Here is a 17607-nt window from a genome sequence, read left to right on the forward strand (position 1 = left end):
TACTCTCATAGCCAGCTTTCTCTTCACTTATTTGAAGGACTAAAGTCTAAGATATCTAACAATAAAGAAATGTAAAGATAGATTTGTTTCCCCAAGCACTGAATTGGGAGATTGTAGCTGTTCTTGATAGTGTCGTTCTCCCAGGCACTGAACTACCCCATTCCATCTGTTATGTGAAATTTTTTAGTGAGTTACTTGAGAGAGGGAAAAACACATTTTTTCCAGGAATAAAATGAGTTTATGAGAAAACAARAGGAATTTCCATCATTAATCTTTTTCTTTTGTGTTCAAAGAGCAGACAAGTAGAGTATTAAAAGTCCTGATACACTTCAAAATGCTTTTTAAAATCTGTATATACTACAGCATTACTCCAGTTCGGAATAACTCCACTGAAAAAACCTGAGGTTTCAGTAGGCTACATTTGGAATCAGAGTGCAGAATCAAGCTACACATTTGTAATTTAACGTTTATCCCTAAATGTTGTAAGTTTGTTTAAAAATAACTCTTTTGTCTTGCAAGCGCTGTACTTTTTGTAAGCTTGCATGGCACTTTAACAATCAGCAACAAGGAAGCCAAGAATTACTGCATCTGAGTTTTGCTTTGTTTATTAGTAACAGATAGCTTCTTTTCTATTTTAAGTTCCTTCTTTTAGTATCACAGTCACCTACTTAGCAGCTTCAGACCTTCCTTATTTGTCTCACACCTTGCATAAATTTAGACCTTACCAAGCATCCTGACAGATAAAATAATTCCTGAAAAATCATTCCTATGTTGCGTGACAACCCAAAAGTTGATGCAGAAATTCTTAATTTTGTCTCTCCATTCAGAAGAAGATCTGGCTGAAAAATGAGTGTTTTCTCTTGGAAAATGACAGTGCAAAAGAAAAATGAAACAAATGTACAAAAATTGGAYTTTATTTCCTGGCACACTTCTGTCAGAACATTTGGATTTCAATTACTATTCTGAAAAGTAAAAGAAACTAGCCTAGAATTACAAAATGAAGTATTTTTGCTTTTTGAAAGTGTGGCTGTAGTACATCCTGGGAGTTTAATTTAGGTGTCTCCATCTCCCTGGCTTTTAAATCTCTGATCCATGGTTCAACTTGGAGGTCCTTGGACAGCCAGAATATATATATAAAAAGAAGAAGAAGAAGAAGAAGAAGAAGAAAAAGAAGAAGAAGAAGAAGAAGAGGGCAATACAATCAGTTTAAATTGACCATACAAGAGCCTGTTTCCACTGGAAAATCTAGGAGTCAGTGAACTGATTAAGCTTCCAAGCCAGGGACGTGTAGCCTTTGGCTGAGGTGATGGCTAGTTAACCAAGTGGGCATGAACTCCTGCTGCAGGGCCAAAGGAGTCAACACCACTCCCCCATGTGCAAGTGGGAACCTGGCGTCGGGACGCGCACTGGAGTTCTCCCATTTTGCTCGCTCTTGGAAGACTGCTAAAAGGTCAGCGTGGAAAGGGAGCCGGGCAGAGGCTGCCGGCCGGCCGGCCACTGACAGTCGTCAGGTCCAAGGAGGCTGCAGAGGCGCTGGGTGAGGACAATGTTGCCTGTTCTCGCTGCAGCGAGTGCCAAAAAGCCACGTACCTGGCACCCTGCAAGCGCGGGAGCCTGAGTTTCCATTTTCAGCCCATTTCATCACTTGTCTGGAAGCCAGGTAATTCTCACCTGGCAGCTCCGGGGCAGCGGGCTGGCACAGGGCTCGCCCCTACCAGTTTTCCAGGAAGATGAYGAGAGGAGCCTGGAGCCTCCCTCCAGCGTTTCCCAAGGACAGGAGGCGGGGGTGAGTCACAGGATGCTGTAGCTGGGGTCATATCAGTACGGGCCATCCGTCTGCCCATCCTCTACGTGCGGGAAACCAGCCTTTCGCAAAATAATACAGACCTGATGCTGGTAGCAAATCCACACAGGAAAAATCCTTAGAAATAAATCTGGAAGGACTTTGCAGAGAGACTTGAGTCCACCCAAAAGGATTAGATGGCAGGCGTACGAGCAATGGCCGCTCAGCCGAGAAATAAACATGAAGCAGTGTTTGCAGTTTCTCTTTCGCATTGCGTTTGCATGCGAAGTTCTGGAGAAATTCCTCAGAGGAAAAACCAAAATGTGTTTAAAATGAAAAGCCTTTTGGTTGACACACTTTAAAATCTTCAAATATTTAAGTATGGAGTACTTAAGTATGGAGTAAGGAAAAGCCTTAATTTTGGTACCTCTTTTGAAAAACTTGCTTAAACTTTTGCTTTTGCTTTGTACAAAAAGCATCTGAGAGAGACCTGCCCGAAGTTTTGCAGAAAAAAAAAAGCATCAGCTTCACATACCCGTTGCTGAATCGTTGTATTGAATTACAGGCAGTTACTGTGTACTGAGACAGGGACATGACTTGTTTTCTCACCAAAATATTCACATATGAACAGAAAATCTATTATGTTTTGAATGTCTGTTGAATATGTGCTGTGTGAATTCGAAAATCATACAATACTGGCTCAGTGCTGCTTTGGCTAGAGTAATTAAAAAACTGCTATTATCTTTGGTGGTAGCAAAGCTGTGAGCACTCTCAAAATACATGTTCCCATGAAAAGTCACACTAGCTGTAAAACGAAAAATAATGTTTTCTTCTTTGTGCTACATATTTGCTTGTTATTAATCAAAAAAACATCTTTGATATTTATAAAATGTCATAATGACAGAGCAGCAGGCAGAATGTTTTATTGAAATCATCAAACCCATTCCCTTGGAAAATATGGGAATTATGTGCCAGAGATAAATACAATAATATTAAATAAGGAATTAGAAAGGGAACAGAGGAAATCACACTCTAAACCCAAAGAAAAAAAAATCCTTTGTAACTTTTTTAACACAAATGTTAATAGGAAATTATATGCCATTTTGTTTCGGGCAATTTAAAGAGTGTATTTCACCGTGGTCATTCTTCATTAAATTCTTTTTCCGTAAGAGACAGTTTATTATAATTACAAATGCAAATACACTTGTGGGGGGTGATTCCTAGGCTACGGACTCCGGCTGGGGCTCATGAGGTTGCTCCGGCGATGTGGGATGTTCCTGTCTCTCCCTGCGGACACCTCAGTTGGTTTACTGCTGGCACAGCAAATGCCGTCGGCAGCCAGCAGTCGCTGCCGGGCAAGAACAGAGCTTGTCGTCATTCGCCCGGTTATATTCATGCAACTCACAGGTACTTGAGGCAAAAGGCACTAACAGGATCATTTCATACAATCAACAGAAAATACAGACTATAGAATTACTCCAGTAATTCCTGCATTGAGTCTCATAACCTGTGGCTGAACTAGAACATATCTTTTTGAGAGAGCTGTAATCTTGATTTATTAGTTTAATTTGATTTCTTTGCTTTATTCCTTTGTGGTTTGAATTAGTTCCAGCTATGTATTTTTGTTTGAAATGGGAATCCTAAATTCACAAACGAAGTCAATCAGGCAGCAAGCTGATTGGCAGGCATATCCTGGACTACCGTTCCTGAACACAGAATTTTATTATAGCTGCTGTAGTAGCTACAGACACTGTRAGGATAAAATCTTGGCTTTATGTATAATTTTTACAGAATGCTCCGAAACTGAAATATGCAGGGATGGCACAGATACCCAAATACACAGTATCTGAGCAAAACAGTCTCCTGTGATCCAGAAACACCTGAACTGCACTTCCRTTTGTCTCTGACTGCGAACAGTAATAGAGTGTCTCTGTATTGCAGGATCTCCCTTGGGGGGGAGAAAATGCCTTACACGTAGTCCATTGAGACTGCAGAGACCAGGYAGGAATCCCTTTCTATGTGCTTTCAGAGATGATCACTGGTGCCGGATTGCTCTACTCCAGTTCCCTATCTCTGAAATTYGGTCCCTTTGGAAATCTGCCATGGCTTCTGCGTGGCAAGGTTCCTGGAAGTAGGTAAGGCACATTAATCTGATTGACTTTTTCAGCTAATCTTTGGTGTTGATTGATTGACTCCTGGCATGGAGAAAAGGAGTTCTGGTATGCTGATGCTATTCCACATGAGTAATTTTATGCAATATGGCTTCTAAAATTTCTAGGTGGCCAACTTCCCGCTACAACTCTAAACCAGTAAACGAAGTAAGCTTTGCTGTCCTGCTCCACTCACTCTAGTCCCCTTTCCAACCAGCACTATTCATGGTGGGGGGGAGGGGAAGAGGGAATGTATTAGTAATGCAGGTACCCACTGTTACGTCATGTTTTATCTTTATATGCTAGTCTCAGAGAAAGAATAATTTTTAAACATACTACATTCTTAATATATTCATACCTCTTGTGATCTTAAGTGAAATATTTTACCAGTGTATCTTCATTTGGCTATAAAAGGAGAAAGCAGAAGGAAGCCACGAAAGTGATAAGTAGGTTATACAATAGAAATATTGAGAAATGTTGAGTAGGTAGGGGAAGGAAATGACTTAAGAGACTGAAGGGATGAAAAGAGGAAATGACTTCATTCCTCATGTTACCCTGCAGTGTCTCAGCATCCAATCACAGGGGTAGGTAAACAGGAAGGGAGAAGAAGAAGTAGGTCATTCCCCACTGTAGTAGAGAAGATGTACTTTAAGTAACTGCTCAGAGTGGCTGGGGAATCATCTTTAACAGAGATGCTTACAGCTCACTTGAGGTTGGCTGGAGCAGCTACTTAGCTTTCCTGGCAAAGCATCTAAGGGATTGGAAAAGCAGAAGATACTTCTTACTGTTACACTTAATAATATGATTTTTTTTTTAGTTCTTTGCAACTTTATGCCATTATTTCAAAAGAGTATGCATCAAGTAAACCTCTTCTTGCCTTTATAAATCTTCTGCTAGAGAGGCCTCTGAAGCAAAGYGTTTCCTTCCTACAGTCTCAGTAATGTTTAAAACCAGAATCCTGGACTGTCTTTTGTGTGCCCAGTATCCAGGAAATCTCCAGGAGTCCCAACTCGTGTCCATTTACCTCCAAAAYGTGCAAACTGCCCATCAGCCATGGTTTCTGGCCTTTACTAACTTTCATGCTGTGCCCAGGAGCTGTTTGGAGTGAGCTAGCATCATGCCAGCAATTTAACAGTGCTGAGCTTCAGTTTCCAATGCCTGGGAATGTTTCCAGTTTTATTTCCTAGCACAGATGTAGCTAAAGTGCTCCTCCACTAAGCTGCATGGTGTGGTTTAGGGGTTTAAGACAGGGGTCTGTGTGCGTGAAATTTCTTGCAATACCTAGAGTAATCTAGGGAAGTTACTTTGGCAAACAGTAGTGCGGTGGATTAGAGCCTGAACCACAAGAGTCTCCCGGGAATAGGTAACACATTTGCAAGACTCTCTTCTGATCTAGTCCAGCGAGTGAGAGAGATCTCTAACGCTGATAGAAAAGCCTCGTGCGTCCTCCTGACCGCTTTGCRGAGGGGCTGTGTGACTTCTGCCTGAACCAGCAGGCAGGAAGCAGCAATCTCCTGCTTTGATTCTGCGCCAGCTTCTGCAGCCTTGTCCCACCCTGGTCATGCAAAGTGTCCCTAATGCTGCTTTAGCCGCTCTGATAACGCATAGATTTTTTTTTTTTTTTTTTTTGGATGTTCTGAGTCTTCCCTGCTCTCCTCTGGGGAATTTCGCAACTGGCTGGATTAGTTGAATAACTTAGCTTGAAGATGTTGCATTTTGTACTGATTTCAGTGATTACAAGGATAAAAGTTGTGGTATCAGACAGCGTTTCAGTAAGGTCCACAGAGCTATGTGGAAGAACAGAGCTTTTCGGGCTTCTAATGTGTGTGATATATAATGCTGTGGATCAGACATGTTCTGGCTGCTTTACACCACTCCACAGGCAGTCCAGGTTTATGACTGCTTTGTATCGCCAAGACGACACAAAAAGCATCCCAAGCACACCGGTGAATGTGGCCCGTTGAATATATCGTCTTTCTTGGTACCTGGGGGAGACCATTGTTCTTCAGAATGGAATGCTCTTTGTGATCTTCAGTCCTTTTTGATCRCAAACATAGGAGTCAGCACAGGAAAAGCATCCTTAAGCCAAGTTAACCCACTCATCCAGCTGTTAAAAATCCCCAGAGGAAATGAGGGAAAACCCAGACTTCAGGAAAGCCTGGAACTTTGTATTAGGGATGTATTAATAATTGATTTACTGTCCCCTTTTGGCCAGYTCTGTGTTAACTTTCATTTGTTTTCTGACCCTAAGGCTATAATGCTGCTAGGCCTAAGTAGTATGGCTTATACGGCTCAGGTATAGATAAGCATTTGATTTTTGGAGAAGGGACYCTATCCTGACTGAACCGCTGTTTCATGTTTGATCATGTTTGATGTGCATGCATATCTGATCAAYGCTTTCTCAGAAAGGAAGGATTTTGATGCTGTGCGAAGCCACTTGTTTTGGTATTTTTGGAGATCAGCTTTAAAGTTACATCAGGTAAGTTGTGAAGAAAAGAATAAATGTCCTTCCCAAAATCAACTATATGAATAATTTTCTATAGTCATCTGGCATTGTCTCCAGTGCCCATGTGCTGAAGAAAAAAAGTCCTGTTTAAGCACTTTACTGTTTAGGAGGGTCTTTTACAAGGAAAACCAAGAACGTGATGAATCACATTAAACCCTTGACAGTTGCATTCTGGCTGCACATTAGTTAAGTATACTCCTGGATCTTGTATTTGAGCAGTCATGCTTTTGAATGTATTCGCTTGATCTTATTCCTGTGAGCTACAAAATGAGGAGGAAGCTGTAACAAATGGCTCCAGCTAAGCAATATTTTTCTGGAGAAGTCTGAGCTTTTCATACTCTAGACTTAGGTCACACTGATGCTTATGGAGCATGACAACAGGATGCTGGTAGAGGATGACAAGACAGACAACTTGACCTGTGTTACGTCCTGCTTCACTAAAATACTGCTTTTGCTGGCTAAGCCAAGCATTTGGGGGAAATAGGATGTAAATTACAGTATTGCTGATCAACTAATAATAAGTAGTGATATGCTCATTTTAAAGATACATTTCAATAATTCTCTAGCTTCCTCCTCCTGTACCATTGCCTTCTCATGGYGTGCCCCTACACAGCTGCTTTTGCTGTCACAACACGCACCTCATCCCTCACCTATAGGGTTTGGTCAAAAGATCTACCAAATCACATACTTTCATTGGAATACTCTTGTTTAGAAGATTTGTAAGTACACATGCTCTTCCCTGGTGGCAGCAGAGTGATAAGATCTCTCAAGCATTCTCGCTGTTTCCAGGTCCGCAGYCCTCATTGCATCCTAAAGTTTCCTTTCTGTGGTAGCTATGGAAGCTGAATCTTTAGGAATATCCTACTCAAAGCAAAAACATATTTGGAAAAAGGATTCAGGATGCTACAGTCCAAGATATGACACCTTGGGAACAACAGTGTAAGCCTCACAGCAGTTCTCTGGTGCAAATCTGTGAAATAATAAAAGTAAAACTAAATGTATAGATAAATAAATGTAAAAATAAATAAATGTAAAATTCTTACRACAAAAATAATGACCTAGTCAGTAAATTAAGAAAGTGCTTAGCCCATCTGGGGGGAAAGATTAAACGTGCCTAATACTTTGGTGTCATCATGACAGCTGCCAAGACAGTAATTAAGTCATTAGTGCCATGGTTCGTTGGTATTAATTTCCTTTGCAAAGGAATACTGAATTAAAAGTATACTCATTATGTTGGTTTTAGTGTGTCTCCTGTTGTAACCAATTTTATAGATTCTGGAGTGTTTCTTCTAAACCACTGAAAAAATTTTGAGTCATTTGCCTTAATAAACTGGTAGTGATGATTTCAGTACATTTCATTATTAACAGTGGTCAAAAGTAATAATTAAATGAAAAAATTTGCTGTGGCTGATCTCTCTGCACATCTGCTTCACCTTGGTTCAGAAACATATGGAAAAAGTAAAACAYATATAAAAGAAATTAGGTTTAAGGAAGTTGATTTTATACATAATCTTGTGCTGGAAAAAAGTCGTTCTCCTTGACTGTCCAGCTGAATCAAAACTAGGTTTGATGACACAGTAGTAGCTGGCCTATATCTGTGTYGGAGGGAAGCTCACAGGTTCCGCCAGGGCCCTTGTGGCCAGAGTTTCCAGCTGACTGCCTCAGCTGCAGTAAACTTGCTCTGCTGAGTAAGCACGGGAGCTTAGGTGGAAATCAGGCCATCTGAATGTAGCCTTGAGGCTGTCAATAAGAGGCCATGTTACTTTGATCTCCAGATCCAGAAAAGTTAATTGTGAGCAGCTTCATTGAAATAGGCAGCATATTTCACYGCTGAAAGATACCCTGGGATCGGTTCTGAACTCTGGCCTAAGCCTCCTGACCGCAGAAGGGTTGYGTGGCTCTAACCGAGAGCAGATTTGCTGTTCTGCTTGGAAAAAATCAACAGCAGAAGCAATAAACAAATAGAACTATTATCTTTAAAATAAAGGAAGGATTTCCAGTTGGCTGATTTTCTCTTATAAAACTATTTATGTGGTGCACATTTTTGTATGCGGATAAGAATATTAACACACAAATAAATCAATTCTCTAAAGAAAGATGGAAAAAACTTTGCTGACCATATCCTCAGTAGTTATTTCTTCTGCCTTAAATGGAAAAAAGGACAAAGAATAGGATGAAAAGCAGTGGGGAAGGTGAACACTAAAGAAATTAAGTAATCATATSTGTTACAGTTCTGTCTTAAGATATTCTCTAACAACATGATTCTTTGAAATCAATGGGTTTCTGAAGAAAACTGTGAAGACAGTGAATCACAGAATGGGTAAAGTTGGAAGGGACCTCTGGAGATCAWCTAGTCCGACGCCTAGCTCAGGCAGGGTCAACTAGAACATGGTAGACAGGGTTGCGTCCAGGCGGGCCTTGAATGTCTCCAGAGAAGGAGACTCCAGAACCTCTCTGGGCAGCCTGTTCCAGTGCTCCGTCACTCGCACAGTGAACAAAGTCCCCCTCACATTCAAGCAGAACTTCCTGCAGTTCAGTTTGTGCCCATTGCTTCTAGTSCTGTCACATGGCACTACTGAAAAGTGTTCAGCCCCATTCGCTTGACACCCTCCCTTCAGGTACTTGTACACATTGATCAGATCCCCCCTCAGTCTTCTCTTCCCCAGGCTGAAGAGGCCCAGCTCTCRCAGCCRTTCCTCRTAGGGCAGATGCTCCAATCCTGTGATCATCTCTGTAGCCCTACGCTGGACTCTSTCCAGTAGCTCCATGTCTGTCTCRTACTGGGGAGCCCAGAMCTGGACACAGTACTTGAGATGAGGCCTCCCCAGGGCTGAGTAGAGGGGCAGGATCACCTCCCTCCACCTGCTGGCWACMCTYTTSCWRATGCACCCCAGSAKACCATTGGCCTTCCTGGCCACAAGGGCACATTGCTGGSTCATGGTCAACTTGTCCACCAGGACTCCCAGGTCCTTCTCTGCCTTTCCAGCAGGTCAGCCCCCAGCCTGTACTGGTGCATGGAATTATTTCTCCATTTAGGGAAAATGAACCAAAGTTCCTCTTTTCACGTCTCTTGTGCTTCAGATGCCTGAAGTTCTTTTATCCATACCATTTTTTGCTTCTATTCAGTTTCTAACTTGTCCTGCAAATGATGTTTTGGTTGAGTTGATGAACCTTAGGGAGTTTCCTATGTTTCAGTTTGTGCCAATTGCCTCTTGCCCATTCACTGGATACTACTGGGAAGAGAATGGTTCTGTCTTCTTTCTCTTTACTCCCTCCCATCAGGTATTTATATACATTGATCAGATCCCCTTGAGCCTTCTCTTCTGCAGGGTAAACAGTCCCAGCTCTCTCAACCTCTCATTGCATGACAGATGTGCCAGCCGCTTAATCATCTTTGTGGCCCTTTGTGGCCATGTCTTGTCTTTTTTTAATCGTTAACCTGGACCTGGGCCTGGAACTCCAGATGCATTCTTATTTTCAGACCCTTTACTTGACAGCTGGGCACCTTTTCATAAGCAAATACAAACACAGGACATAGCATTCTTAAATATTAGCAAAGAATTGTCTGTGGAAGGTATTGTCAGTCYGTGAGCTAAATGCAAGACAAGAAACCCTTCAGACAAGTATTTCAAAGTGATCATATAAACTATATGCTGATTTACTTTCCTGATTATGCATGTAGAGAAGCCACAATGCCATTACAGAAAGCATGAATGCTTTACATAGCAGATCTGAACATAATAGAAGRGTTTGTTTCAAGACCGAGGTGGTAACTAACTGAACGTTTTGGAACTACACACTTAGTTCCCCTTTAACTCAGTTCAACTTTGTCTTCCTAAATTAGATGTAGCTCAAAGCTCTATCCAATTTATTATGTGAAGGTTTGTCAAAAAAAAGGGTTGAAAAACTGGAGCTGACCTATAAGGATAATAACTGTTAGGACAATGATTAAGAAGAGAATTAGCAGAAAGGGAAAGAGCAGTAAGGACTTAGGTGAGTTCCCAGAGGAGAAGCAGCCCCCTCCAGTGTCCTSTGAGCTATTATCTTGGACAGAAAAAGCTAAAAGAAAGACACCTACCAGAATACTGTTTTGGCTAGTCATAGGGATAATAAACTGTCAGTCATTAGGCTATGAATTACAGTCCCACCACTTTCCCCTAGCTAATACTATTGCCTATATTATGGACACTTTTATTATGAACAGAGTGGAGAACTGTCCATACAACAGACCCAAGACTCACTACTCAATCCTCAATCTCTTTGAATGAATTTGCYAAATCCCAGCATTTGCCTGGGGTTGGTTTGTTTGTAAATGGAGAAATAAGCAATAGCTCATACTTTCTTCCCAGGCTCTATGAGTCCTGGTACACCAGCTTTCGCTGCTATCTGTTATCAGAGAATGTATGTCAGATATTTCTCTCTTCCTACATATTCTATGGAACCTTACTGGAGAATTTTCCCTTTTCAACTTTATAGGAAAAGGAGGTTTTACAATTTTCTGTTMGTACATTGTGCAAAACGTGCTTGAAGAACTCCATCACTCTGAATAAATGCCAAACATGATMATGAACTGCATCACCCTTTAAAGATTGCACACTCAGGGAATTCTGTAGCAACAAGTCCCTCTGAGCAATCCGTACAGACTAATGATAAAAGTTTCACGAGCGCAGACATCACGTACTAATGTTGACACTTACTAGTGACTAAAGCATAAATGACATGCAATGCAGTTGTCTTGGTATCCTGTATTCTGACCAGATTTAGCTCATCTTCCTGCATAATTTCCTTTGTCTTGTTTGTAGTTCTTTTTTTTCCTTAATTGCTGCTCTAGCCTGCCTTTATAAATTGCATTCCTGCATGTTTACTTGTCAGGGGCATACAGTCACCATGTGACAGGACGTGTGTGCTCAGAACTGACAACGTGTGTGGATCAAAGCCAGCAAAGCAAAGAAAAAGCTTCATAAACAATGCTGTAAATAACATCTGGGCTGTCCAAATATGGAAGAACCTGGTAGTTTTCTCTCTTTGTTGTTATTTTGTTTTGAGTGGACATCTCCCTATAGACACAAACAAGTCTGAAGTCAGTAATTATGATACAGATTATTTTAAGCTAATTCTCATCACCAAATGTGTATAACAACATGCTGCAGACGGAAAAACCAGACAAGGTGAAGTGAAACTTCAGGAAATGAGTGAATCAGCGTTCGAGAACAAAGCCAGAAAAAAAGAAAACAAGCCAACTAAGAAACACATGGAAAATGATTAAAAGAAACTTAGTTTAAACGTCCTAGTCTCATCCTACTACATAAGTTATTGACAAATAATTTTCCAACTTATTTGAATACCAGAATTTGGAATGCAAACAAAGAAGAAATATGCAAACGCACAAATGAGTGGAGTTCACCCAGACTCAGTCCTCACTCTGAAACCACTCTTCCATTTGTTTTGTTTTGTTTTCTGAGCCAAAATTGGATTGGATGCTATTTTGCTAGGATTTTTTGCTAGGGCTATTGAGCCTAAATTGTTGCTGTTGTTTTGAGATGAGCAATTCACTTGCCCATAGTCCAAGATTTTCAGACATCATCTTTTGGGGAATCAGTGGAGAGGCAGATGATGTGTAAATTAATCCCCTACAGTGGGCAATAGGCATAGGATCCTTACTCTCTTGATAATACTATAAAATTAGAATAATAGTTCTTTCCTTCATTTCATTTAAACTATTAGCTTTTTACACTGTTGACTTTCTCTTTTCTTGTGTTTGTACAGGGTCCAGGTCTTCACAGCCTGGTTTTGGTYGGAACCTCATAAAGGTAGTGTTGAAGCCAAATAACTTTCTAAATGGATGAATTTTTTTGCATGCCTGAGTCTATTAATTCAAGAAAACATTACTCTCCATTAAGATTTCTGAGTGTCAAAACAAGCTAATTGATACCAGAATATGCTCTGATCTTCAGTATTCTCTCTTTAGAGTGGTAAACGGATGCCTCAAGGGCTCTGTTATCTATAATTTGGGGTGGTGAGAAAAGCTTTTCCCAGAGCTTTCCTCAGTCTTCATGATCTTGTGAAAATGGGAAATGTCATTCAGCCTGTTTGTTTGTGTGTGGATATAAGATCTCATGCATATCCAGAACAATCTRCTCTTTCAAGATCTAATTAAACATATTGTTAAATCTTTCCAGTAACTTAAACGGGAGTTATGCTGGGTTCAAATAAACCTGACAAAACTTCACAAGTATTTCTTACCAAAACAACACTATAATCCAGACTACTCCACGATACCACCTATATACAGAATTTGTGAATTTACACGTTGAAGCCTGTAGCACCTTCTGATATTTTCTCAYTGTGTTGTGAACACTGTGCTTTCTTTCCCAGGCCAGTCAAAATAAGCCAGCTCGCAGTGAACCACAATTTACATGAGTCTCTAAAGAGATGCAGTGTCAGGATAAAATTCTGCATGGTACCTTTAAGAAGTGCAGACCAGAACTTAAAAGCTGAGGAGAAGATGAGGTTTCTATCATTTGAAGCCCTAGGCACCTTCCCAACTGTGAGCTGTTCTAGGTCCTCCAACATCTGGACAGTGAATTTAGAGAGACCTGAGAGCAGCTGAAACTGAGAGAGCCTCCCCAGCTTAAATTCTTCCTCCAACTTCTAAYTTACTATTTTAGGAGCTGTAATTCATAAGACAGAAACAGCATTTGAAACTGTCAGTGATCAAACTCACTTTAAACATCAACATGAAAATAATTATTATTGGCATCACATAACAAGAGGTACTATAATCAGAGTAGTTTTTTTCATTTTTTAGCTGAGAAACAGTAAAGTACAGGTGTCAGTAGAGAAGCACTGATGAATGAAAATGGTAAAATCTTTTTTTGCATGCCTTTTTTTTTATTTGTTTGATATTGGCATTTGTCTTAAACAGTGCATCATTTTTGTCTTTTTTCTTTCATTCTTCAGCCCAAGTGACACAGTCTTGGAAGCAAATGCTGATGACAAGTTCCATTAGAGCAGTGAAACACAGCTGTTGTTTGATAAGGTTTGTTCATCAGTTGTGATAACTGAAGCTCTCTACATATGCTATAGAAAGCTAATATGAGTGCTTTGCATTTCTGTAACTTCATTAATCCAAAAATCTTGGAATGTCTAATGATTTTAATCAGTTACATTTCCCCAGATTTGCAGAATGATATCACACCTGCCTAAAAATTAACCATCTTTTGAAAGAAACATGATCATACACAACAACAGAGGGAGAAAGTGTACAGGAATATTTTGTCTAGAATAAAATAGAGCCATTTTACTTCTCTGACAGGGTTACTTGTAGCTAGTTGGAAACAGGAGGTTGAAGCATTTGGGGTACCCTCCTGAATGTTACACCTGAATATCTTATTTGGAGAATCTAGAGCTGCTTCCATATATAAGAAAAGTGATGGCTTTTATTAAAGAATAAAATGAGAAGGAAAACTAGAAAAAGGAAATGGGGAAAAAAAAGAACAAAAAATTTTGGTTTTCATTGACAAATCAGAAAACTTTGACTGCAACAAAACATTTCCTCCCCAAAAGAGACTTTTAAATTGTGTTCCTGATAATCTTGCTGTCTGTTTCAGTTTCCCTTTTGGAGAAAAGCCAATGGGAAGCTTGTGGCAGGATAGTTATTCCCCTGAAATATTAATTTCCTTGAATCTGTTGATTTAGCTGATGAGCCTGACTATTAGACAAAGGTGCCATCAATCATTATCTGTGTGGAGGAGACTGAAATGCCTACAGAGTTCTTTAGATTTGTTGCTGATGATCACCCTTCTGAAGATTTATTGATCTGCCTGTGCTAGAAGTGTAGAAGTTCATTGGCAGTAAGTAGCTTAGTTCCCATTTTTTCTAACGAAATGAACAGAAAGCTGTAGCTTTAATATAGCATGCATGGAAAATCTCCACAAGGACTACAGACGAGGAGATAAAGTGTCTACATTAGTTAGCTTGCTGATAACCCCCAAATAAGTTTTTCTACACATTGTTATCTCATGATACAACAGGTAAAAAGCAGGTAGCTTGGATGAGAAGTACGTAGACTGAGTCTCAGGTAAACAGATGAAGGTTTTTATGTGCAGAAGTATATGCCCCACTTGCATTACAGCTACAAAACCTAAGTGTGCTCTGCAGCTTTGGCAGCCCAGGAGCCTTGGCCCAGCTACAGCTGCCTGACACACGCCTGGCCCCAGCCACCCTTCTGCCCAAGAGGCAGGATTTGGGCTGTGGGTGCTCTGTGGGCCTGCATGGAGAGCCTCTGCTGCTGAGGCTTGCATAGGACATGGCCATGCTTAGCGTGTGGGGTTTCACATCAGAAACATATTGCCCTGATGCTCCAGTATTTGTGTTGACTCCCCATGAGCTTCTGAGGGGAGTCAAGGTGTCATCAACTATCTGTAAGCCTCCARGTGGTTTAGGTTGTGGTTACCTATGAATTTTGCCTGTGCTAGATTTGTCCATCATCAGTTCTCTGATGTCTTTAATGATCACCAAGAGTCAGCGTTTATTTTGCATTTCATCTGAATGCGTTAGCAGCAGTGTAGCATTCCCTGGGGACTGAAAGGAGGAGGGCAGTCACAGAAGTGTTCGTATTTTTTGTGAATGCCTGAGAAAGGATATTTATTAAAAAAAGAAGAGTGTTTTCCCTAAAATGCATGTGTGCACACACACTCTCTCCTCGCTGTAATTTCTGCTGTAGAATCTTTCCCCATCCCCATCCTGCCTGATTTCCTGTTACATGATTAAAGAAAAGGAATATATATCCTCATAAAAATAATATTAAGTCATTGGTTCAAAAGAAAGAAAGGCACCATCTGAGTTAACCAGAATATATCCTTCTGCATCAAAAGGTCTGATTAAGATAGACACATCTAACGCGTGATCCAAAGTAATCAAAGCAGATGTCGTTCTGACTTTAGGATGTTAAAAATAAGCCAGTGATAACCGGATAACTGCGTATTTTAAAACAATTATTTCCTTGGATACAGAGAGAGACAGTGTATGTGCTTCTAACATCTGCACTTTTTCTTATTTGTGAAAACAGGAAAATAGCATGAAAGACCTGAAGTGGAATTTTTGTTATGTCACAATTCTGCCAATGAACTTCCACTGGAAAGAAATGGACAGTTTTAATTGTGTTTTTAAGCATGTAATATACAATTCGTTATTGTGTCATGCATCCTATGATTGTGAGATACCCTTTATTACTCATTGTTGTATCTATTCTGCATACATCTGGTTTTATGTAGTTCCTAGCACTGGAAAAAACATAGCACATGCTTTGTGGCATCTCTTCACTGTTCAGTTTCCTTTGCTTGTTTTTAAAGGGTACTCCGTATTCGCTTGGAATTTGATATTTTTGAAGCAAGTCTTTATTTACAAGTGATGACATTAAAGATGAATAACACAAAGCGAATCAGTTCAGCAACATAATTTTAAAGTCAGTCAAGAAACTCATAGTAATTWATAGGTACTTCATTTTAATCTCTTGCAACAGATGCATGTGCTTCTCTTGGCAGTTAACTGCTTTCAGGCACTAATTTGACACCATATGGGTGTCAGATTTCTGATTGCAACAACTGCTTAATTAATTGATGTCTTTATTTTGAATGGGTTGTGTTGACTCAGATCAAAAACCTAAACATGCTATAAAATTGTAAATAAGAGAGAGCTTCCCTCAGAGACAAATGCAGCATAACACAAAAAATGGGATCTGTTATGTTTATGGTGGATTTCTCTTGAATATTGTCTTCCCGTAAGTGTGAGAAAGAGAGAAGCCAGAAACTTAAGACAGTGCTGGAAAGTGCRTGTGAAGTATTCAAGTATTGCTAACCCCCAAAACCATGAATCAGTCTCCTTAATAAAAACAACGGAACAGAAGCAAAAGCCAGAGATGGTCTTAAAAGTGATATGCCTTAGAAACAGGTAAACTGTTCCACTTCAGATTTTAATTTTTTTCTTTAGTCAGTTCCAACAACTGTAGCTTAAGAAGAAAGTCTGTCATTTGATGAAATGCCCAGTAAGAATAGGATTTGATATTATTGTGCATAGGTGCTCCAAGACTGTTTCCATAGTTGTCACAGTCCACAGCAGTTATAGTCACCCTATCTCTAAACTACTATAGTAAAGATAGAACAGATGCAGATAAATTGTTGTTAAAGGTGACAAGAGGTATGGAGCCAGCAAAATAATTAAATTTTTTCAGCTTCTGAAAGAGAGGAGTGTAACAAATGTACTCTGTTGGATGATATGGAGAAGGTGAGTATGCATCATTTACTCACTATTTCTTGCCATGCAGGAAGGAGCACTAAATGAAATTATCAGGCAGAGTGTTTAAAAACAAAAAGAACTAAGCAATCTTTTCACCCAAAACATAATTAATTCATTGCCACAGGATGTTGTGGAAGCCAAGAGATATAAATGGATTCAAAATAGGAATACAGAACTTTACAAAGAATAGGTCTATTGATGAACATTAAAAACAATAGCCCAGATGCAACCTCTGGCTTAAAAATTCTCTGGACTGTTGACTGCTGGCAGTTGTGTGGCCTTGCCAAGGAAGGGTCATTTGAGTTTGCCTGGCTTCTTCTGTGCTTCCCTTAGTCATCCTCAACTGGCTAGTGTTAAAGAAAGGTGACTGAGCTAGATGGACTTGATTGTCCCCACCATGGTCATTTCAAATACAATTCTTCATTAAAAAGAATATGTTAAGTCTTGTAGCTCTATCAGAAAGGGAATTCCCTGTCTCTGTGAGAAACGTTGGGATTCTTCTGAGTCACGCATGTTTCCTATATTGCACTCTGAGGACAGTAAAATTTAACTTGTGGATTTAGTTCCAATTTGAAGGGGTTTTCTGGATTCAGAGTCTCAGTTTTTGGCTGGTCTCTGCTGAAAATTTGAAGCCAATATGCAGAATTGTCTTCCCTCCCACCCTGCCGAGGAATGTCCCGCTCTCCTCGCCTATTGTACTACTGTCCAATGAACCCACAGTCTGTACTATAGGCATCATTATCCAATTACAAGTAACATCTTGAGTTAGCAGCAGCATCCTGCTAACCATAAGCTTAATCTTGCTCTTTGGCAACAGTTCATTTATGCAGAGAACAGAGATCATTGGAATCAGCCCACACTGTATCTTTCAT

The 17607-nt window shown here is 40.1% G+C and overlaps 1 protein-coding gene across 1 annotated transcript in view; it reads left to right on the forward strand.

Moving 5' to 3' along the window:
- Positions 1–3047: 3047 nt before the first annotated feature.
- Positions 3048–17607, forward strand: part of PREP (prolyl endopeptidase) — a 176135-nt gene continuing 161575 nt past the window's right edge. The window contains exons 1-2 of the mRNA XM_085306966.1: positions 3048–3190; positions 4062–4101. Coding sequence (XP_085163092.1) covers positions 3048–3190; positions 4062–4101 — 183 coding nt within the window. The remainder of the gene's footprint in view (positions 3191–4061; positions 4102–17607) is intronic.

Source organism: Rhea americana, unplaced genomic scaffold (assembly GCF_003343005.1).
Source record: "Rhea americana isolate MKP2758 unplaced genomic scaffold, rheAme1 scaffold_25, whole genome shotgun sequence".
Lineage (NCBI taxonomy): Eukaryota > Metazoa > Chordata > Aves > Rheiformes > Rheidae > Rhea > Rhea americana.